The sequence below is a fragment of the Moschus berezovskii genome, chromosome 14, assembly GCF_049115385.1.
Source record: "Moschus berezovskii isolate FMDL1 chromosome 14, NW_MosBer_1.0, whole genome shotgun sequence".
NCBI lineage: Eukaryota > Metazoa > Chordata > Mammalia > Artiodactyla > Moschidae > Moschus > Moschus berezovskii.
This window is the reverse complement of record NC_142473.1, coordinates 6,404,382-6,428,104: the sequence shown is the minus strand read 5'-3', so window position 1 is coordinate 6,428,104 and position 23,723 is coordinate 6,404,382. Positions and strand designations below refer to the sequence as shown.

The 23,723-nt window shown below is 36.4% G+C and overlaps 1 protein-coding gene across 4 annotated transcripts; it reads right to left on the bottom strand.

The window, feature by feature from the left end:
* Positions 1–1,900: 1,900 nt before the first annotated feature.
* On the bottom strand, positions 1,901–23,187 carry LOC129554237 (caspase-13). 4 transcript variants are annotated; one of them, XM_055422851.2, is made up of 9 exons: positions 23,111–23,187; positions 18,384–18,638; positions 13,571–13,680; positions 12,621–12,794; positions 10,874–11,108; positions 9,950–10,093; positions 8,717–8,826; positions 6,815–6,918; positions 1,901–2,384 (listed from the first exon to the last, which is right to left on the bottom strand). In XM_055422851.2, exons 1-8 carry the CDS (start codon positions 23,115–23,117, stop codon positions 6,820–6,822), a joined length of 1,134 nt encoding a protein of 377 aa, XP_055278826.1. In that variant the 5' UTR covers positions 23,118–23,187; the 3' UTR covers positions 1,901–2,384; positions 6,815–6,819. The 4 variants fall into 4 exon arrangements, with proteins under 4 accessions (XP_055278826.1, XP_055278827.1, XP_055278828.1 ...); XM_055422852.2 differs by having other exon boundaries at positions 18,384–18,758; positions 23,111–23,159; XM_055422853.2 differs by lacking the exon at positions 18,384–18,638 and having other exon boundaries at positions 23,111–23,164.
* Between the last annotated feature and the right edge of the window lie 536 nt (positions 23,188–23,723).

Here is a 23,723-nt window from a genome sequence, read left to right as displayed (position 1 = left end):
GACTGCCAAGCTCCTCTGTCCATGGGATTCTCCAGGCAAGAACATTGGAGTGGGTTGCCATTTCCTTCTCCAGTCAGTTTTGTACTAGCCCTGAAAAGAACTTAAGAAGTTTATTTCTCTTTTTATTATATGGAAGTATATATATATATATATATATATATATATATATATATATATAATTGAGCTTATCAATTGTTAAAAGCTTTGTAAGACACTTCTCTACAATCCTTTGGGTCTGTTCTTTTTTTTTTTTTTTCCTGTAGATATAGCAAAGAAAATTTACTGAATTTATTATTTATTTATTCATTTGTCTTTTCATTTCTTTATGTCTTCATTTGCTAATTTACTTTTTCAAGAATTCCATCAATGTTATGTACTATATTCTCTTGTGATTTTTCTGTGTTTATGTTTATCTCTATTTATTATATCTCTTTACTGCTAATATTGTCTTTGTGCTTATTCTATTTTTTTATACTCAATCCTGGTGAACGTCTGCTATTTAAAGAGTACTTTTTAAAGGAAGGGGTGTGCTTAGTGGCTCAGACTGCAACAATCTTCCTGCAATGCAAGAGATACATGTTCAATCCCTGGATCGGGAAGATTCCTTAGAGAGGGAAATGGCAGTCCATTCCAGTATTCTTGCCTGGAAAAATTCCATGGACAAAGGAGACTGGCAAGCTACTGTCCATGGGTCACAAAGAATTGAACAAGACTGAGTGATTAACATTTTTACTTCACTTTTAAAGGAAAACTTTTTTCTTTCTTTTCTGTTTTTAAAGAATCTGCTCAAAATTTTTGTTTTGTCTTACTGTCTCATTATATTTTTTTCTTTTTAATCTTTATCATTTACTCTCTTCTATTTTCTTAATGGTTCAGTATTTTTCTGACTTCTCAAGTTGAATATTTAGTTCATACTTTTTCCTTATTTTATATCTGTATGTATATTTATGTTTATATATGCATATACTATGTGCATGTGTTTTTATTTTTAATTATGTAGAAATTTGTTGCAGTCTCTATGTTATTGGGTTTTTAATGTCATCATGCAGTAGTCAGAGAAGGAAGTTTGTCTCTGTATATTTTTTGATCATTGTGATGCTTTTTTGTATGTTTTTGGATCTTTGATTCCACGTGGAGAAGTGAAGTACAGAAATATATACATCACAAGTCTTTGTACTGTTAGTTAACCATTACAATTCAAATTTCAGTTAACCCTTATAATTGAAAACCTGAACAATTTCAGTCTCTCCTTTTTTAGAGAGGTAGTGTGGTGCAGTGGTTAACAATTCAGATTTCAGAACAAATCTGATTGCACTCAAATCCTGGTGTGGCCACCTACTTTATGTGTCACTTTAGGCACATCACTTAAGCTCTATTTTCTTTTGTTTCATTATTTGTAAAATAGAAATATTAATAGTGATTACTTGTTAAGGCGGTTGTGAGGATTAAAGTAGTGACTTAAATAAACAATATTCCTTACAATAATAAAAATCTTTCAAATAATTCTGACAATAACAAATATTACTTATCACGGTAGTATTTGATAACTAGAGAACCATTTTATTTGTAATGCAGTTCAGCATGTACTGAAATATCTATTCAGCATTCTGCAAGGATGTTATTGAAGCAGTCCATCTCCTTATTCAGTAGCTCAGATGTCCATGTTTCCAAAATTCCTCTACTGACATTCACTTTCCAGAAATATTAACATTTTCTTTCCCATTTCTGACATTTCCCACACTCCTAGCTGTTCTTTATCTAATAATGTCTGTCTTTCTATACAAGCACACCCAGTTATACAATCTTAAATAGAAAGCCAAATTTATTTTAGACAATTACCAAGTATTTGCTAAATAACAAAATTTTCCTGAAGCTTGGAAATCTGGAAAGAAAAATCATCAACAAGAAAGCAAATTAATTTGTTGATAAGAAGAAAGATGCGTAGGTATGATAATAACTTTTTGAAAACAATTGAACTAGACCTATGATGTTGGTTAAATAATAAATTAGAAAAATTCTTCCAAATCATTCTAGTTGCAAGGTTTGATGAGTGATAAAAGGAGGAAGTGATCCAGTTTGTGGTCCTTGTCTCCAGATGGGCACCATCTCCTTTCACCCTGCTGCTGAGAGCAAGTCATGACTAGTTCTCTTTACTCACTAAAGTGCAGGCATTATATGCAATAAAACTAGAAAATCCAGCTTGCTTCTTCCACTTTATTTCCATCCATCCACTGTTTTAATTGAAATTCTATTCTTTCTTAGAGGATTCCAAAGAACAGTTCGTTTGTTTTCACTTTAATTGAAAGACGAAAGGTTACACATGGATGCTGTGCTGATAAAAATGCTTCTTGAAGCTGAAAAATGGTTGAATTTCCTGTGATTTTCTAGAGAAGAGAAAAAGAACAGAAAATCAATATAGTAATCCCTGGAAGTCTTCAATTTAATCCTTACTGTGATTCTTTTTCTTATTTTCTTCCACATGCCTTTACCATTTCCCCTACTTTCTATTGGTGACCTTTGTAACTATTTACCAATAAACAATCAGAGCGATCTTTGTAAAGTCTGAGTGAGATGATACCATTTTCCTGAATTTCATCCTGCCATTTCTCCCACTCACATTCTCTAGCCAGCTATCTTTTTGCAGCGTCTAACCAGCTTAAGCACACATCTGCCTCAGGGGCTTGCTTCCTGTTTCTTGCGTTGAGACGCATTCTCCACATAGAACCATGAGGTTCACCCCTTACTCTATTCATTCTGATTTCAAATCATTTCATCACTTCAAACCAGCCTTTTCAAAGTGATCTATCTATAACAGTACAGCATCTATCTTTTTGTGTCTTTTTAGCCTTTTTTATTTATTTATTTTCCCTTAGCTCATACCACTCTCTGACATTTATCTACTTGCTTGTATATTTAGATTCTGTATCCACTCACTAGAGTATGAGCTTTCTGAGAGCAAGTATCCCATTTATCTTGTTCACTGGTATATTTTAAGCATTTATAATAGAATTTGGATCATAGTAAGTGCTTGATAAGTATTAGTCAAATAAATAATTAAATCCCCAAATGTGGTTCCATAGGGATAATTAGAAACTAAAAGTTATTCTGCTGAAGTATCCATGGGTTTATGTAACCAGAGTTTCAGAAACCAGGAGTAGAAGATTATAGGTACATATTTCTAGAATTGAGATGAAGTTTACAGAAAAATATAATCTTTTTTAAACTTTACTTATTTTAATTGGAGGATAATTACTTTGCAATATTGTGGTGGTTTTTGTCATACATTGAGATGAATCAGCCACGGGTGTACAAGTGTCCCCCGATCCTGAACCACCCTCTCACTTCCCTCTCCAACCCACCCCTCTGAGTTGTCCCAGAGCATGAGCTTTGAGTATTCTGCTTCATGTATTGAACTTACTCTGGTCATCCTTTTTATCTATGGTAATGTACATGGTTCAATGCTATTCTCTCATATCTTCCCACCCTTGCCTTCTCCCACAGAGGCCAAATATCTGTTCTTTACAACTGTGTCTCTTTTGCAGTCTTGCATCTAGGGTCATCGTTACCATATTTATAAATTCCATTTATATGCATTAACATACTGTATTAGTGTTTCTTTTTCTGACTACTTCACTTTGTATAATAGGATCCAGCTTCATCAACCTCATTAGAACTGACTCAAATGTGTCATTTTATATAGCTGAGTAATATTCCATTGTGCACATGTACCACAACTTGCTTATCCATTTGTCTGCCAGTGGGCATCTAGGTTGCTTCCCTGTCCTAGTTTTGTAAACAGTGCTGCTATGAACATTGGGGTACATGTCTCTTTCAATTCTGGTTTCCTCAGTGTGTAAGCCCTGCACTGGGATTGCTGAGTCATATGGTAGTCCTATTCGCGTTTTGTTTAAGGAATCTCGACACTGTTCTCCATAGTGGCTGTGCTAGTTTGCTTTCCCACTAACAGTGTAAGAGGGTTCCCTTTTCTCCACACCCTCTCCAGCTTTTATTGTTCATAGCCTTTTGATGATGGCCATTCTGACTGGCACAAGATGATACTTCACTGTGGTTTTTATTTGCATTTCTCTGATAATGAATGATGTTGAGAATGTTTTCATGTGTTTTTTAGCCATCTATATGGCTTCTTTGGAGAAATGTCTGTTTAGTTCTTTGGCCCATATTTTTTATTGGGTCATTTATTTTTCTGAAATTGAGCTGCATGAGCTGCTTGTATATTTTGCAGATTAATTCTTTGTCAGTTGCTGCATTTGCTATTATTTTCTCCCACTGTCTTTTCACCTTGCTTATAGCTTCCTTTATTGTGCAAAAGCTTTTAAGTTTATTTAGGTCCTATTTGTTTATTTTTATTTTTATTTCCATTACTCTGGGAGGTGAATCATAGAGGATCTTGATGTGATTTATGTCAGAGAGGGTTCTGCCAAGGTTTTCCTCTAAGAGTTTTATAGTTTCTGGCCTTATATTTAGATCTTTAATCCATTTTGACTTTATTTTTATATATAGTGTTAGCAAGTGTCCTAGTTTCATAATTTTACATGTGTTTGGTCAGTTTTCCCAGCATCACTTCTTAAAGAGATAGTCTTTTCTCAATTGTATATATTTGCCTCCTTTGTCAAAGATAAGGTGTCCACAGATGGGTGGATTTATCTCTGAGATTTCTATTTTGTTCTAATGATCTATATTTCTGCCTTTATGCCAGTACCATACTGTCTTGATGCCTGTAGCTTTGTAGTATAGTATGAAGTCAGGCAGATTGATTCCTCCAGTTCTATTCTTCTTTCTCAAGATTGCTTTGGCTACTTGAGGTTTTTTGGTGCTTCCATTCAAATTGTGACATTATTTGTTCTATTTCTGTGAAAAATACCATTAGTAGCTTGATGGGGATTGCATTGAATCTGTAGATTGCTTCAGGTAGTATGCTCATTTTCACTATACTGATTCTTCCAATCCATGAACATGGTATATTTAGGTCATACCTGACTACGCCAAAGCCTTTCACTGTGTGGATCACAATAAACTGTGGAAAATTCTGAAAGAGATGGGAATACCAGACCACCTGACCTGCCTCTTGAGAAACCTGCATGCAGGTCAGGAAGCAATTGTTAGAACTGGACAGGGAACAGCAGACTGGTTCCAACTAGGAAAAGGAGTACGTCAAGGTTGTATATTGACACCCTGCTTATTTAACTTCTATGCAGAGTACATCATGAGGAACGCTGGGCTGGAAGAAGCACAAGCTGGAATCAAGATTACAGGGAGAAATATCAATAACCTCAGATATGCAGATGACACCACCCTTATGGCAGAAAGTGAAGAGGAACTCAAAAGCCTCTTGATGAAAGTGAAAGAGGAGAGTGAAAAGGTTGGCTTGAAGCTCAACATTCAGAAAATCAAGATCATGGCATCTGATCCCATCACTTCATTGGAAAGAGATGGGGAAACAGTGGAAACAGTGTCAGACTTTATTGTTTTGGGCTCCAAAATCACTGTGGATGCTGATTTCAGCCATGAAATTAAAAGACACTTACTCCTTGGAAGGAAAGTGATGACCAACCTAGATGGTATATTAAAAAGCAGAGACATTACTTTGTCAACAAAGGTCCATTTAGTCAAGGCTACGGTTTTTCCCGTGGTCATGTATGGATGTGAGAGTTGGACTGTGAAGAAAGCTGATCACCGAAGAATTGACACTTTTGAAGTGTGGTGCTGGAGAAGACTCTTGAGAGTCCCTTGGACTGCAAGGAGAGCCAACCAGTCCTTTCTAAAGGAGATCAATCCTGGGTGTTCATTGGAAGGACTGATGCTAAAGCTGAAAGTCCAATACTTTGGCCACCTCATGAAACAAGTTGACTCACTGGAAAAGACTCTGATGTTGGGAGGGATTGAGGGCCGGAGGAGAAGGGGACGACAGAGAATGAGATGGCTGAATGGCATCTCCGACTCGATGGACATGAGTTTGAGTGAACTCTGGGAGTTGGTGATGGACAGGGAGGTCTGGGGTGCTGTGATTCATGGGGTCGCAAAGAGTCGGACACGACTGAGCAACTGAACTGAACTGAATGGTATAGTGGTTTTGGCTACTTTCTTCAGTTTAACTCTGAGTTTTTCAATAAGAAGCCCATGATCTGAGCCACAGTCAACTCTTAGTCTTTTGTTTGCTGACTGTATACAGCTTCTACATCTTTGCCTGCAAAGAATATAATCAATCTGATTTTGGTATTGACCATCTGGTGACGTCCAAGTGTAAAGTTGTCTCTTGTGTTGCTGGAAGAAGGTGTTTTCTATTCCCAGTGTGTTCTTTTGGCAAAACTCTGTTAGCCTTTGCCTTGCTTCATTTTGTGTTCCAAGGTCAAACTTGACTGTTACTCCAGGGATCTCTTGACTCCCTATTTTTCCAGTCCCCTATGATGAAAATGACATCTTTTTTTGGTGTTAGTTCTAGAAGGCCTTGTAGGTCATCATAGAACCCTTCAACTTCAGCTTCTTTGGCATTAGTGATTGGAGCATAGACTTGGATTACTGTGATATTGAATTGTTTGCCTTGCAAGCATACAGAGATCACTCTATCATTTCTGTGCTTGCACCTAATACTGGATTTTCGACTCTTTTTGTTGTCTATGAAAGAGGGATCCAGATGCATATATAGAGAGTAAACAGGTAACAACATATCACCAAATTACATCAACAAGGAACACCAATTTACTAATTGACAACTAAAGCAATGAGCTGTTATTGGCCCTCACTATTAATATCATTCTATTTCTTTTGCCTGCCTACAAAATCTCTTGATACTTACTATTTTCAGTTGCCAGGAAAAAGGTAGAAATATCTTGTCATAGAGAGTCGTTCAACAGTGGGCATCTGGGCTTTAACATTTGGTTTTTCAAATGATTGTTGTACCTAAAAATGAAAAGAGATTCTAGATGATACATATCTCTTATACATCTCAGAAAATGTTTTGCAAAATAAGTCAAAGATTTTTTTGGAATGAAGGGTGCTCCTAGGATTGATGGAACCAAGTCCTTGGATATTTTAACTCCCTGTTGCTGCTATTCTACCACTTAGTTATGACACCCAATGTCAGAATAGTCTCTTTATCTCAAAATACATGCCTCAGTCTCTCAGTCACGCCTGACCCTTGGTGGCCCCACAAACTTTTTGTCCATGGAATTTTCTAAGGGAGACTACAGGAAGTGCTATTCCCTTCTCCAGGGGATCTTCCAGACCCAGGGATGGAACTTGGGTCTCCTGCATTTCAAGCAGATTCTTTACCCTCTGAGCCATCAAGGAAGCCCTATGCCTAAACTAAGTATTTTCAAATTTCATTTTCTCTTACTTTCCATTTTTGATATATAGATTTGATGATTAATTATCCCTTGGTGTTTGTTCATGAGAACTGAACCTCAGAAATCCTCTATCTTCTACCTCCAATAAGTCTAACTCTTCAATTTAATATTGCAGGGTTTTGATCTTTAGGGTCTGAATGATGAGCAAGATTCACAGTCCCACCACTAAGTTGATCTTTGAACTTTTATCCCCCCATAGATTTATCGGTGAAATCCTACTTACTTAGATACACTATTTCTAATATTTTCTGAGAAATTCCCTTTAAAATGTAACGTTTAAATCTTATTCTTTCAATAGGACTTCCTACATTACTATTCACTGAGACCCTGACTCACTTTATGTTACAATTTTCTCCAATTCATGAAAGGCATATTCTTCTTTTCCCACAGAAGTATTATTATTCTCTACGGTTTTAGTTTAAAAACAACCACAGTTTCCCATGTTCGTAATACCAGTAACTTTCTTACTGAAAAAAGAGGGACATTTATTCACACATTCATGCATTTATTTCTTCAATGATTATTAACTCCTACCTACTAGCATGTTGAGTATTGAATAAATTCCAGGTTTCATGAGCTTGCATTCAAGTAAGTAAATGAAAATAGCAATCAAACAAATATATATTATTTGGGTAGTGGTAAGAGTTATGGAAAAAAAATAAATTAGGAAGGAGGGAGGAACTAGGGAATGTCCTGAGTTGGGGAATGAGTATCAAGCCTTCCTTTCTGGGCCACTCTATTCAAAGAATTTTTTCACCTTTGTTCTCTTTCATACATTCTTGCTGTTCAGTCACTAAGTCATTGATATTCTTTGCAAGCCGTTCACATTTCCTAGGACATGCTCTCCATGGATTCTATCACAACCTGAATCACAAAATGTGTTTGTTGGAATATTTTTCAATACTCATCTCTCTCATAAGAATGTAAGTTCTAGGTCGCCTTATATCACATGTATCTCCCTTACACCCGTGTCACAAAGATATAACCCATTATTAAGTAGACCACTATATATATATATATATATATATATATATATATTAAATGAAGAAGTGAAAATTTATATATATATATTAAATGAAGAAGTGAAAATTAATCCAATATACTTTCTATTCTTTGAATTATAAAAACTTATAGCCCATGAGATACAAGTTCATATTTTGTAGCATTTTGTTCTTCTGTGGTGCATTAATGCAGATTTTTGTTAATTATATATTAAATACCTAGATTACAGAAACCAAGTGCTACTCTACTTTTGTGTGCCTGAAAAAAATCTTTCATCATCACTTGAAAGGCAAATAATATTTACGTTTTCCTTAACAAATAAATGATTAGAAAAGAAAAGATGAACTCACCTTCCTAAATACTTCCTCAAGATGACAGCACCAAGCATATTTTTGGAAGCATGCGATGAGTCGTGTAATGAAGAGAGAACCTTTTTTGATGTCTCTCCAGGACACATTGTCTATGATGATAAGGAGTGGTAAGCCTTGGGCTGTGGTGTTCATAATTTTTTTTTTTTTGTCTTCTAAAACAAAAATGTATCTTGGGAATTATCTTGATATATTTAGGGGAAAAAGTTACAACTTTAAATTAACTCGTTTTCCAAAAGAAGTTCAACTAAAGAAGGAGATCATCACAACTGAAGTTCATTTCTTAGAGATTGCATTGTCTTTTGGAGACTGAGTCTCTACTTTGTGACTTATGTTTATTCACTTGGCTTTGAAAAGAGGCTTGAGAGATTATTGTAATTATCCTATTTTACAGAAGAAGGAAGACAGGTTCAGAAGGAAGAATTTCTCTATATTCATACAGGTTGTTGTTTACAGATTATAAATCATGATGTCTTTCACAATATAGTGAACAAAATAAATGAATAGATCTAGTGAAACTTTTGGAAGGGAGGGATATACTTTTGGTATAGATAGTGGTCACAAATAGTGGTATATACTTATCTCCTAACTCATTAAACTATGTACATTAAACATGTACAGTTTTTTGTATGTTAATTATGCCTCCATAAAGTAATGAGTGATTAAAATTTTCAAGTTAGAAATGCTCAGATATGTCTTCTCAAGATGATTATGGAAAGTTTAAGAAATAAATGCTATTCCCTTACTAGTAATAAGCCCCATTTTATCATTTTCTTCTTTTAAAAGGACATGCACCTACTTGCTAGCACATGCTTATGGTGCTGCTCTAAGACGCACCAGATGAGAAATAATAGAGAACATGAGTTGGAGTTGGTAATTCTTAAGAAAGGGAAGTCAGTCCTTAGATCAAAAAAAACCATACTCAAAATTTTAAATGGATTTAATAGAAAACTGAATCAATAATCTGTCTTTAACCAGAGTGATAGTAAAGGCATTATCTTGTTTTAGGTTGTTTTAATGGTTACTATACCTTTGGCTATAAAGTACAACAGATAATAAAAATCAATTTTTAAAAGTGAAGAAAAAGTAAAATATACTGACAGTATTCAAAATTTGCATCAAATCATAGCTATTCATCTTGCTTTTCTTTTGGGGGGGTCATTCAGAGATAGTCTTAGACCCACAAACATCTGTCTGCAACTGAAAGACACATACGTGGAGTTGAGGAACAGAAAGCAATGAAGTCCTTCTCCACGTGCGTCTTGTAAACAGCATCCTCTTCCAGGTTCTCGGGTGACTGTGAAAAGTTGTCTGCCAAGGCTGCCGGAGAGTCACTGACCCACAATTCCCCACGATTTGCTGTAGAAACATCAATGTTCTTCACATTGTGTGTCTCCCTCAGTGTGACTATTGCAATTATCTCATTACTTTACAATGTTTATTTTAATTAGTTTTACACACAGAAGTACACACACAAATACACAAATCTGAGTGCATCTCCACCCAACACTGCCTCTTTCTTATGTCATTGAGCAATGTGCCAATTAATAGAAAAAACATGGTAAAACTGGAGGAATACATTTGCTGAGAATAACAAAGGAGTTAAAGCCTTATCTGCATAATCTCAGATTGTATTTATCATTTTACAGCTAAATTGTTTCTACTTTTCATCTTTAAAACTGCTCTAAAAGTTAAAATGGCAACTGGGAGTCAGAAAAAAAAGAAGAAAACAAAAAATTTCCCTGAAATCCCAAGCTCCCTCATCTCCCAAGTCATTTCCATTTCAATAATCTATGAGGAATAAAAGAAAAATATATTGCTATTATATAATATCCCAACTTTCAAATGAAGTTCCTCTTAAACCAGAGAACATCAAAATGTCTGTAAAACATTTACAAGCAAAGCGATCATTTAAATGATTTCATTCCAAGGTTAGAATATCTGTGTCTAATTTTTTTTGAGGATTTATCAGCTAATATATCAGAAATTTAACAGCTAACAAGTCACATGAGACCAGCCCCCTAAATGGAATTTCCTAATAATTCAGTTTAGTTTGATTGTTTCCCCTAGAAATAAAACATACATTACAAACACCTTTATTATCTTTATGAACTTTGGATTCGTCATCTCACAACTCACCACCTCTGCAGGCCTGGACAATGATGACTTTAGGTTTGTCCTTTAGACTGAGGCAATTACGGTTGTTGAATGTCCGAAAGATGGTGTCATAAGGTAGTACATCTGGTTTTTCATCACTGTGCATAGTCCCACAGATCCCATCAAGGATGCCATGAGACATAAACACCAAGAATGTACTGTCTGAGGATTTGTGCTCTTCACGTGCAGCAAATTTCCACAGCACTGATTCCATGTCCTGAAAAGACCACAAAGTCTTACTTCCATAGGAGAAGAATTAAAATTAAACTGACCTCCTATTTTTATGATCAGTATAAGAAATGTCTGTAACATTTCAGTCACAGTGCCTTCACATAGTGGATGCTGCTGCTGCTGCTGCTAAGTCACTTCAGTCCTGTCTGACTCTGTGTGACCCCATAGACGGAAGCCCACCAGGCGCCCCCATCCCTGGGATTCTCCAGGCAAGAACACTGGAGTAGGTTGCTATTTCCTTCTCCAATGTGTGAAAGTGAAAAGTGAAAGTGAAGTCGCTCAGTCGTGTCCTACCCTTAGCGACCCCATGGACTGCAGCCCACCAGGCTCCTCCATCCATGGGATTTTCCAGGCAAGAGTACTGGAGTGGCTTGCCATTGCCTTCTCCAGATAGTGGATACTCAATGATAATTTTATTTTCACTTCTATAATGGATCAGTAGATTCAAATTTTGCTCCTGATATAACCTGTGCTCTTAATACATTTTACATTTGTTTATTGTCAGTATATACTTTCCCTTTCAACTCTTTCCTTTCTCTCATTACTTAATAAGAAAATTGAATAACAAATGTATCATACAATTTTTCTTCTAAAACACTCCCCATCATACTTAGAATAAAATAAAACTTCTGACATGAGCATACTTCTCCTTCTGACATTCTTCCTCCTCCACTGGTTACACTGATCGCTTCCAACTTTTCATGTAACAGTTTCATATTCAGTGCAGACTTTTCACTTGTAGTCATGCCTTCTTGGAATATATTTCATTCACATCTTTCTAGAGCTATCTTGTTTCTGATAGTCATGTGTCCGATCCCACATTATCTCCTTAAAGATGGTTTTCTTGGTCAAGATTGTGAAACATTATTACTTATTATGTTATCAGTGAAACAAACATTATTACTCCCCATTCACCAATATATTCTTTTGTTTCCTTTACCTTTTTCCTTTCTTTCCAATCTTAAAGACACACAGATATATCAAATCTCTGAAATATTTTGTTTTGATTATGGCTTGATCATTCCCTGCCACCCAGCAAGTTAACCTGTATCAGTGTGAGCTGGGAATCTTCTGTCTCATTTACTGACCCATCCCCCATGCCAGCATAGCCCCTGCCAGAGTCAGGATTCAGCATTTATGTGAATACTGTGAGTAGCTGTTCACTCCTGCTAGCATTCTTTACTCCAGAATTTTCTGGGAAATACTAGGGCTGAATCTCAACCTTCACACTTCAGAATTGTGTGGGTAACATGCCCATCAGTTTTTTTTTTTTGTCGGGTTTTATGGAATTAAGGATATTTGAAACTCTAAAGAGACACAGATTTCACCTATCTTAATATTTACTTTACAAAACACATTCACACACTTAGACAAACACATGCACATAAATGAGACCTATATGGTTGTTAAAGAATTGGCTTAGTATTATGAAGGTCCCTTGTTAGTAGGAGGATATGTGTTGAATATGTATATGTCAGGGTGGGTGAGGCACCCTTACGCTGGCTGTGAGTTTCTCTTCCACTTCCACAGTGTAGCCAAGACCCTCAAGCAGCTGCTTCATTCCAAGGATGTCAAGGGCAGCCCCATCCCTGGGAGGCAGATGATCAAACTTTGTATTGCATATGATGAGAGCCAGACGAGTGCGGTCCTTTCTCTCCTTTATTGGATAGATCTACAGGAAATTGATATGCAATGAGTTTGATTTACCTAAATCTCTCTTAAACCTTCATATACCAATCACTGTTGCTTTTAAGGGCTTGCATAGTTGTCCCTTCTCCTATCCTGCACCAGAAGACACTGCCCTTCCTCTCTCTTACTAATGAATTACATTGACAATTAAAAAATGTACAAATTGGAAGTGAATTATCTTTGAAAAGGCCAGAACAGGATCGAAAACATATTTGTGATGGTTACTAAATCTTGAGGTGACTAGAACAACTCCTACCCTCTCCTTCTCGTCTTTCTTCTACACGTAGTCAAATCTTTCTTAACATTCAAGATTCAGGTCAAATTTTGTAAAAACTAGGAGATATTTGCCATTGGCTCCAGCTAAAAATAAATACACCAAAGATAGTTTGCCTTAGGTAACATTATTTTGATACTATTTTTAACACTAACACTATGTTTTGCAGATGTTAACTTTTTTTTAAATAGAATGCAACCAATTATTACTCAGCCATGTTATTTCATAAATATTTTGATTCTATGACTACGGCTAAAATTCTAATAAATTCCAACCATATTTGACAACAAATAAATGAAAAATTGAGAGACATATTCTATCATAGGGAAAGAGAACTAGAATTTGTGTGAGGCCATGTGATTTCCTCCTGCTCAAAGTATTTATAAGCAAGATTACCACTGTCCCCACCCTGCTGTTCTGTAACTAGCGCTTTAAGAAACTGTAATTAGTGAAAGCAGTTGTTTCTCTTCCTCCCTTTCATGTACCTCTCCAGCCTTTTCTTTACACAGCTTCAGGAATTCTTCACGAGGGCAAAGTTTGAGGGTGGCTGCAGATCCTGCTGACTCGTCTGGTCCAGCCACAGTTTCCTCAGGAGCTGCAGGATATATCACATGATATAATTGGTGATATCTGTCCCTGTGACCCAGTTATCACCCAAGAAGACTGACAGAGAGGGGACAGTCTGGGAAAAAGATTTTAACACGTTGGGTCATAGGAGATAGATGTATTATCACTGGGAAAGAAGGGAAAAATACTTTGTAGTAAGAGCAGAGCTACTAACAAATGCAATAACAGATACTGATATTGTGAAAAAAATAACTTTGGTGATTTGGGGTCAAATAACTTTGTTCCTTACTGAACAAAACAATTTTATTTTTCAAATAGTTTTATTCTAAGTTATTACTTATCTATGTGGAGTTTCTGTTGTCTCTGAGCAAAGGCACATTGACTAAATATTCATCAGTGTTATCTATGATAAATATAATGTGCAATTTTAAATTTTCTAATGTCCACATCAAATAAAAATGGTATCAATTAATTAAAAAATTAACATAATATATCAAAAAATATTATCATTTTAATGTGTTACTAGACACAGTTTTAAAGCTGAAACTCCAACACTTTGGCCACCTCATGTGACGAGTTGACTCACTGGAAAAGACTCTGATGCTGGGAGGGATTGGGGGCAGGAGGAGAAGGGGACGACAGAGAATGAGATGGTTGGATGGCATCACTGACTCGATGGACATGAGTTTGAGTGAACTCTGGGAGTTGGTGATTGACAGGGAGGCCTGGCGTGCTGTGATTCATGGGGTCACAAAGAGTCGGACACGACTGAGCGACTGAACTGAACTGAGACACAATTTATGCACATAAATGCTAAGTCAAACATCCCAAGCCCATTCCTAATTCACACAAGAAATACAGACCTATACACCCTCAAATACTTAAAGGAATCTTGAATCTTGTATCACCCAGGTATTATTTTTTTTCAACCTTAGCATGAATTCTTAACCTTTCCAAAGAAAGTGAGCCTCCAGGATTCCTCATCAAGCTGTGAATTCAACAATTTAAAAGAGAAATGCTGTCTATTAACCATGGCACTGTACCCAGGGTCAAAAGGAAAAATTTGTCAGAGATTCTACATTCTACATACTCTGAATGTCTGCCTCCAAATGATGAATAAACAGCACTAGGTTTTCAGCCCATATGAGGAAATAACATCTTCCTCTTGGAAACGTTTGTTTTTGACTCATTCTGCCTTAATCCCTTGAGAAATATAATATTTTCTGAAACTGGTTGGCCTCATTTGACTAAGATTGTGCAAGAGACTGGGAAAGTCCAAAGCCCTTCCTTTGAGAGGGGAGGAAGACAGTCCTCATAAGCAAAAACCCGAAGAGAAGTTTATCAAGAACTAATATAACAAGGTTTCTGTCTGTGAAAGGAATAAACCTCTATGTTCATATGCATGAACTAATCAAATTTTTCTTATTAATTTAATTTACATTAGAAAGCCAGTATCATCTTCTATAATTTTTTCATTTATTTCTTTCAATTACTTTTTAAATAATATTTTAATAAATGTCTTTCTAAAAACTATGCTAAAATCTAAGCTCTGGAGATGCAGCAAATGGTAAGTCTTTAAAGTTACATTTATTTTCGTACATTATATGACACATAATCTACCTGTTTCAAAAGATTCTGCCAATGTGAAGATGTTTGTGGTCCTGGGATAGTCTCTGGTCAGAAGGTATGTTTTGTCATTGAAAGTCTCCTGTTTTCAGGTAATTTACAGGTTTGGGGTACTCTCAAATTTAACAAATGTCATCTCCTGATGGCCATTATGTGTCATATAGATACAGCATTTACAAATAAAACACAAAATTAGACTTTCTTATATCTAATAGTAAAATTAGCATGAATCATTTCAATACAGCATAATAAATACAATGTATCCTGCCGTCCAAAGGGAGTACCCATGGGCCTGACACAACAGCAAAAAAAGAAAAAGAAAATTAGGAGTTTGGATAAAAAATTTTAATATCTCAGTTTTAACTATTATCTAATGGAATGTTCAGGAAATCTCTTAAACTGAAACAAAAATAAAGGTACTGATACTAGATAAGACAAGGTCATTTCCCTTGGCAAGTTAGGAATTTGAATAATTATCTTCCTGACTAAATAGCAGTTCTTGGCACATATCTGTGTGAAAGTGAAAGTATTAGTCACTCAGTGTGTCTGACTCTTTACTACCTCATGGACTCTAGCCCACCAGGCTTCTCTGTCCTTGGAATTCTCCAGGAAAGAAAATTGGAGTAGGTAGCCATTCTCTTCTCCAGGGTATCTTCCTGACCCAGGGATTAAACCCAGGTCTCCTGCATTGCAGGCAGATTAAGATAAGATAAAACAAAATAGGAGATAATTCAACAAATGGAAAACAGAATTGGAGTAATGGGAACTTCAAGATGATTTTAGCAATTGCAGGATCCAGAACAAACCTTCAACTGAAATAACATATCTTATCAGCAGAGTCCGTGGCAGGCAGGAGGCAAGTATAGACCTATTTGTTAAAACAAATAGCTTGGATTCTTCCTATCTCGCACTCCGTTTCCTCAGTACTATGCTAACAACATGCTACAAAGGCCTAATGTTCTAATATTGCACATTCTAATTGCCCAATTTACCCAACTTCCTGACCTCCTAGACCAGGGTACTCTAGGTGTCCTAGGACTCTTCTGGAGGTTCCATGTACAGATAGAATTCAGGGGACTACTGGATACTTTATGAAAGGGTCTGCACCTGCCTCCTGCCCACCATGGATTCTGCTGACAGTTAGGTACATGTACATCCGGGGCAGATTCATGTCAATGCATGGCAAAACCAATACAATAATGTAAAGTAATTAGCCCCCAATTAAAATGAATAAATTAAAAAATAAAATAAAATCAAAATTTAAGATTCAGTCTCGTTTCTGGGATTGCTAAAATCATTTTGAAGCTCCCATTACTTCAATTCTGATTCCTATTTGTTGGATTATCTCTGATTTTGTGTTGTCTTATTTCATCTTATATTTTCTATTCTTTTCCATCCTGGCTTATTACAGGATATTGAGTATAGTTCCCTGTGCTGTACAGTAGGTCCTTGTTTATCCATCCTATATGTAATGGTTTGCATCTACTAACCCCCGAATCCCGGTCGATCCCTCTCCCACACCTCTCCCCCTTGGAAACTACAAATCTGCTCTCTGATTTTGTTTCTAAACTGAAGCTGTTTTTATCCCATCCCAGTTTAAGAGAAAGTAATAAACTTGCACAAGGACTGACTTAAATATTAATGATAACAGCCTGGATATCTATTAGACTAGTATGTACTTCCTGCTGGTGGTAGCGTCCCTTCTATATAGAGAAGGGCTTATTGAAAATGCTTAGTTGCTATAGTGAGGTCTCTACAATTGTGTGGCATTTCATTTATTACAGCTTACTCTTACTGATAAGCTCCAGTGTTCTGGGCTGGAATTTCAAGTTGCTGCTGCTGCTAAGTCACTTCAGTCATGTCCGACTCTGTGTGACCCCATGGACGGAAGCCCACCAGGCTCCCCTGTCCCTGGGATTCTCCAGGCAAGAACACTGGAGTGGGTTGCCATTTCCTTCTCCAATGTTTGAAACTGAAAAGTGAAAGTGAAGTCACTCAGTCGTGTCCGACCCTTAGCGACCCCACGGACTGCAGCCTACCAGGCTCCTCCGTCCATGGGATTCTCCAGGCGTGAGTACTGGAGTGGCTTGCCATTGCCTTCTCCGGGAATTTCAAGTTAAATTATACCAAATTAAGTCCATCATTGGTGAACTTGGACCTGAGGATATTTAGACTCCAGTGATATTTAGAATTCAATTAAAGTGAAGTTTGAAAAGAGGTTAAGATATTGGACACTTTAGAGGCATTCTCCTAATCATATTTTGTAAGCTCACAGGAATATATGTTTTGTAAAGGTATAAATATTATATGCTAGAGAATAATTATAATAACTACTATTTATTACATGCATGTATCCAACTTTTATTATATGCCTGCTATATCCTTGGTACTCTGCTAGGAGCTATTATTCATTGGTGAAAAAAAAAGTTGTGAAGTGGATTAAGAAACTCAGAGGATTTTAGTCTTATTTAATGAGGTAGGGGATAGAAGTGGAACAGATTTGATGGGGACAATTAAGTATGTCATTTTTTATATCTTAGCTTTGTGTAGTCAATGGAGCAGTCAACTGAAAATATTGATTATGAAGCTAGAGCTAAGCATATCTGGGGCTCAGAGGAGAATTCCAGGTGGAAGATAAAATACTGGGCATAGTCAGCCCTTATCTGCCATTATGTTCCTGGCCTTACAAAATCTGTGACAAAGTTAGTGAAATTGTTCCCATTTCACAGATGCTCATATTGATGCTTATGGACGATAAGAAACTTGAATGAAGACACGTAGTGTCCAAAGTGACAGAAACCTACGTTCAGGTTCTGATATTCCTTATTATAAAGTATCTGTGGCTATCTCAATGCCTTATTATAAAGTATCTGTAGCTATCTCAATGAATAACCTAAACAGAAGACTCAGCTTCTCAGCTAATTGGAAATTTGATGCCCTCCCACAAGTGACAAAGTGGCCTCTAAAAGGGCAATGATAGATTTAATGAAAATTATACATTAGTAATAGGAGGATGAGGGAACTATAGACAACAATGGAACAGCCTTAGAGTCAAGTAGATTCTGAAAAAAATAAGATAGCCCTTGTAAAGAATTCCAGTCTTACCTTTTATACTGGTGGAATTTCTGTCTATGTTTAGGAAAGTTTGAACAAAGACTTGACCTGCCTCCTGGTTTTTCTGTCGTATAGAATCAACCAAGACCCGGGCTTTGTCTTGAAGTTTGGCATCATAAATTTTTTTCTTCTCCTTTTCCTCCAATTTCAGGACATTTTTTTCCACGAAGTCATCCACAAGATCAGAAATGAGTTCTTTGCCCAAAGATTCCAACATCTTAAGTGGGTTTTTGTTGTGTTTGCCTTCTGTTAGAAATGCAAAGCTTCAACTTGATCTTGTCTCAAAAAATTCAGAATTGAAAACAATCTGGTGGTGGATCTTTCAATATTATAGATCAGCCTGACACCAGGTTAGTTTATTACTATCTGGGAAAATTTAAATTTTTGTGGGGAAATAAAGAAGTAAAATTATTAAATATTTTGTTAAAACACCATAGATATTATTTGAACATGTAGTGTATGGGAAGACAGGATATCTCACCAATCCTTATTGAGATTTATACAGTCCATCTAGAAATAAAGATAGCCTTGACACAAAATGACATAGTCTAAAAAATTTACCAAGACATAGAACAAGAACTTTGGCCCAGAAGCATCAGCCTCATTGTTTATGTTATCTTCAAGTAGTTTTTCAATAAAGGTTTATTGGACAACTTTTATGAGAAAGAAACATGGAAATTAACAAAACATGAATAAAAAGTTACCTAATATCTGCTCATTTAATAATAGCTGCTGCTGCTGCTGCTGCTGAGAAGTCACTTCAGTTGTGTCCGACTCTGTGTGACCCCATAGACGAAAGTACACCAGGTTCCCCCGTCCCTGGGATTCTCCAGGCAAGAACACTGGAGTGGGTTGCCATTTCCTTCTCCAATGTGTGAAAGTGAAAAGTGAAAGTGAAGTCACTCAGTCGTGTCCGACCCTTAGAGACCCCACAGACTGCAGCCTACTAGGCTCCTCCATCCATGGGATTTTCTAGGCAATAGTACTGGAGTGGCTTGCCATTGCCTTCTCTGTTAATAATAGCTAACATCTCTTAAAAGATAAGTATAAAGCAATATAAAACAGTATTTAGAAGTATACTAAGTAATTTATAAGTATTAATATGATAGACACTCACAATCATCCAAAGAGATGGTTAATACTTTCCCTATTTTACAGATCATTTAAATAAAATGGTGGATCATATTTCTATTCTTATGCCATATTCTATAAATTGTACTTATTCTATAAGTACAATTGATATTCATTAAGTTCCATTGGTCTCAAGTGCTTCATATGAATCTTCTTAATGTTAATAAAAATTTCATGTAATAGATATACTAAAATTTCTATTATATGGTAAAAGAAACAAGCACAGTTAGTTAAATATTTGACCAAAACTGTGTAAAGAGCACACCATGTTTAGTAAGAGGGCAGGGAGGAATTCAAACTCAGAGGTTCAGAATCCAGAATCACCTCTCTTAAGTCATCAAACTACTTTACATGATACTTGGTAAAGTGAAAATGAAAGTGAATAAAGTCACTAAGTCCTGTCGGGTGTCCAACTCTTTGCGACCCCATAGGCTGTACAGTCCATGGACTTCTCCAGGCCAGAATACTGGAGTGGGTAGCCTTTCCTTCCTCCAGGGGATCTTCCCAGCCCAGGATTGAACTTGGTAAAGAGATATTTAAGAGAACAGAAAGTAATTCAGGGACTCGGAAAAGACTGGACAAATTTCTTCAGGTGAGAGCACAAAAGGCTGCTTCTCAGAAAAAGTCACAGAAACACTGGTACAGCAGACATGTCACAACAGAGAATTTGAAGAATTGCAAACAACATACAATTAATGTATGAGATGTTTACTCTGATGGGATTCTGGGATTCTATTTCATTTATTTCTGCCCTCAACAAGGTTGAATGCTGACTGAATGATTGGTACTAAGAGAAATATGGTAAACGATTAAAGTTTTATATAATTTTGGCATTACATCCTCTTATTATCTACATGTACTCATGGCTTCAGTTATTTGCTTTAAATAATAAATTAATTATTTAAATAAATAATTTCTGATTTTATAGATCAGCCCAAAGATGGATCTCAGTATTAAGGCTCATATAGTCAATTTTTCTCTGTATACCATAAACTCAACTTTTAAAAGTTGAACTGCTCATTTTTCATCACCTGCTTCATTTCCTATACGTACTAGTAAATGATATCTTGCAGTCAATTGCACCAATTCAGTAAAAACTGGTGATATTGAACCTCTTCTACCCTCTATATCTTATTTTCCATCTTACATCAAACTGTACTGATTTTATGTGCTAAATATTTGCAGAATCTGACTGCTTTTCCTTTTCTAATAGTTCAGAACTCCAGTTCAGACCAATATCTTTTCTTTTTTAATTACCCTAAGAATCAGATAAGTCTATTCTTGTACCTTTCTAATCAGTTCTTCACAATGAAGCAGAGTCACTATTCCAAAGATCTTTTAAATAGATTTCACTGTGAAATGTCTCAGCTTAATGTAATCGAGGTCTTCTTGTTCAGCCTCATCCTCTGCTACCATACCCACCTTGCTCATTACATTTTGAACACTTTGCTCTTCATTCAGGTTCTAGAAACTTACGTACAGTTTCTCACACCCAACATTCTTTATTCCTTTATTTTTATCTTCAGGTCTCAAATGACATGTCATTTCCTTTTGGAAATTCTCCCTAATGCTTAAGACTAGACCGAGTGTCAGAGCTATATGCTCCCAGAAAAACTTGTTTCAACCTAAGGTACCATTTCTTCCCCTTATAATTGTTAACTAGTTAACAATGGCAACAAAACTCATTAGTGTATTGAATCACTCTACTAGGTTTTGCCTATTACATTTCAGTTTCTCATGTCTGCTGTCTAATAATGTCCTGATTCCAATTCAGTAACCAGTGAAGTCATCCTGCCTAGCTAAAGATGCAGCCATGAGTGTGAATTTAAAATACTACTCCCCAGCCAAATGCTGTATTAGTATCCTGAAGAAGACACTAAGAAGATACTAGAAAACAGTCAATTCTCACATTTTAGGAGCTTAAATTAAACGTGTGAAATGAGACAGAAACCTGGAAATAATTACACTACAGGGGAAATGAAAGAAATAAAGAAACACAACAGCAAGAAAGTATAAGTGGGGTGAATGCAATAAACATTTTTTAAGGAAACTGAAATCTTGTTTTAGAGAGGTTAAGGGAAGGGTGAACAAATAGTAATATATTCTGAAAAGTAGGAAAACCTGCCTGACAAGTTCATATATTTTTTTTTGTTTGTTTATTTTAATGGTAGTAAGGATCATTGCAATTTCCTGAGTAAGAAAATCTCATTAAGTTTAGATATCTAGGGTGTAAGGACTGAAAGATAATGATCTGTTCTTTCCTAACAATGCTAATCTGCAGACAAACCTAATGCAGATACAAAAGAATCATTTGTAGATCTTTAAAAGATTATAAATTACAGCCTATTCAAGATTGAGTAATTCAAGGTTAGGGAGGGGGAAATAATCTAAATTTGTTAATGTCTACAGATTCCGGTAACCCACTCCAGTATTCTTGCCTGGAAAATCCCATGGATGGAGAAGCCTGGTAGGCTACAGTCCACGAGGTCGTAAAGAGTCGGATATGACTGAGTGACGGAACGGAACGGAACAGATTATTTAGATTTCTTGTAAAGTTTAGAATACATTGATTTAACGGAACCTCTTCCTTTTCAAATGAAGAAAATGAAGCAAAGAAATGATTTTAAATGCTTGAATATTAGCTTCATGCTGCTGCTGCTGCTGCGTCACTTCAATCGTGTCCGACTCTGTGTGACCCCCATAGACAGAAGCCCACCAGGCTCCCCCATCCCTGGGATTCTCCAGGCAAGAACACCGGAGTGGGTTGCCATTTCCTTCTCCAATGTGTGAAAGTGAAAAGTGAAAGTGAAGTCGCTCAGTCGTGTCCGACCCTTAGCAACCCCATGGACTGCAGCCTACCAGGCTCCTCCATCCATGGGATTTTCTAGACGAGAGTACTGGAGTGGCTTGCCATTGCCTTCTCCGATTAGCTGCATAACTAGCATAAATAATAGCTGCATAAAAAGACTCCATTTCTTACGCTCTCCAGCTTCTGTGTGTAAGATATGTGAACTGAAAGCAATATGCAAGATGGATTGGAAGATTAAATTCTGGAGAGAAGGAGACCAGTTAAAAACTGTGATAACAGTCCAAGAAATAGTGTGGTAGAGTAGCTAGCACCAGAGCTAGAAAGGAGGAAAAAATGGAGTCACTTAAAAAAGACCAAGAGCATGATTCAATATAGTAGATGGTAAGGGAGGGTGGGAATTCAAAGACTCACGGAGAGACTTTTATGGAATCAAGAGGAAGCGTAGAAGATATCATAATGCATTTAAGAATTTTCAGAATTTTCTCACATATCAATATGTACTGTTTTTGTCTTTTCCCATCCCTCATTTTGATTATCAGAAGCTGTAAAAACAATTAACTGTTTCCTGGGAATGGGCTATCTGGAGGTCATGCTCTCCTTGAGTCTCTGAGACAGAGTTCCCCAGTTTAAGCTACACAGAACTAACAGGAAGAATATAACTTTCACAGAATCAGCTCACTTCCCTTTTGTATATTTCTGTCTGTCACAGAGCAATTAATAAAGTGTTTTCTAAGACTCAAGTGTCTGACCCCTAGCTAGGAAAAAGACCCCTACTCACCAGCCATAGATAATAGGCTTAGTATCTTCCTACTGCCTTGAAGGAGCACAATCTCAAAAATGAAAGTTACTGGGCATTCCCTTAGTACAGGGGGCTGGGACTTCTAACCACAGATTGGGAAATTCCTGTTCAGAATTTCCGGGTTCACTGTGGGGAAGTCCCCTGCAGTCAGCAAATGAATTTCCCAGTCCTTTGGGAAGAAATGTTTATTCATTTTGGAAGAAAAAATTGAAATGACAAAACATTTTCTGACCTGTGTTGGCACCTCTGTTTTTTTTTTTTCCCATTCCTCACTCCCCTACACCTTGTTTTCTTTGTTCTTCTCTCTCAGATATCTCGGTGTTTAAAGGACTTAAAGCTGACAAGTCCCATTTCGTTTCAGGATAAGGATTTTCTGAATAACTTTTGCTTCCTTTTTAATTGTGCTAATAATGGCAATATCATCTCCTCTCTGTCTCCGTGTCATTTTAAACATTTATTGGAAATGAGTTCTGAATGCTTGTCTTCATTTCATGCTTTTTTTTTTTTTACGGCCTAAGCTTTCTTAACATTTAATTTTTACTGAAAGTGACAATTCCTCTTTTTGCTATATTCTGAACAAAGACTGACCATA

Excerpts from the sequence above, each read along its gene's own strand:
- LOC129554237 (XM_055422851.2), bottom strand. Across the intron at positions 10,094-10,873 it reads TGTCCAGGCCTGCAGAGGTG|CAAATCGTGGGGAATTGTGG; the intron begins GTGAGTTGTGAG and ends ATGTTTCTACAG. Across the intron at positions 6,919-8,716 it reads TTGAGGAAGTATTTAGGAAG|GTACAACAATCATTTGAAAA; the intron begins GTGAGTTCATCT and ends TTTCATTTTTAG.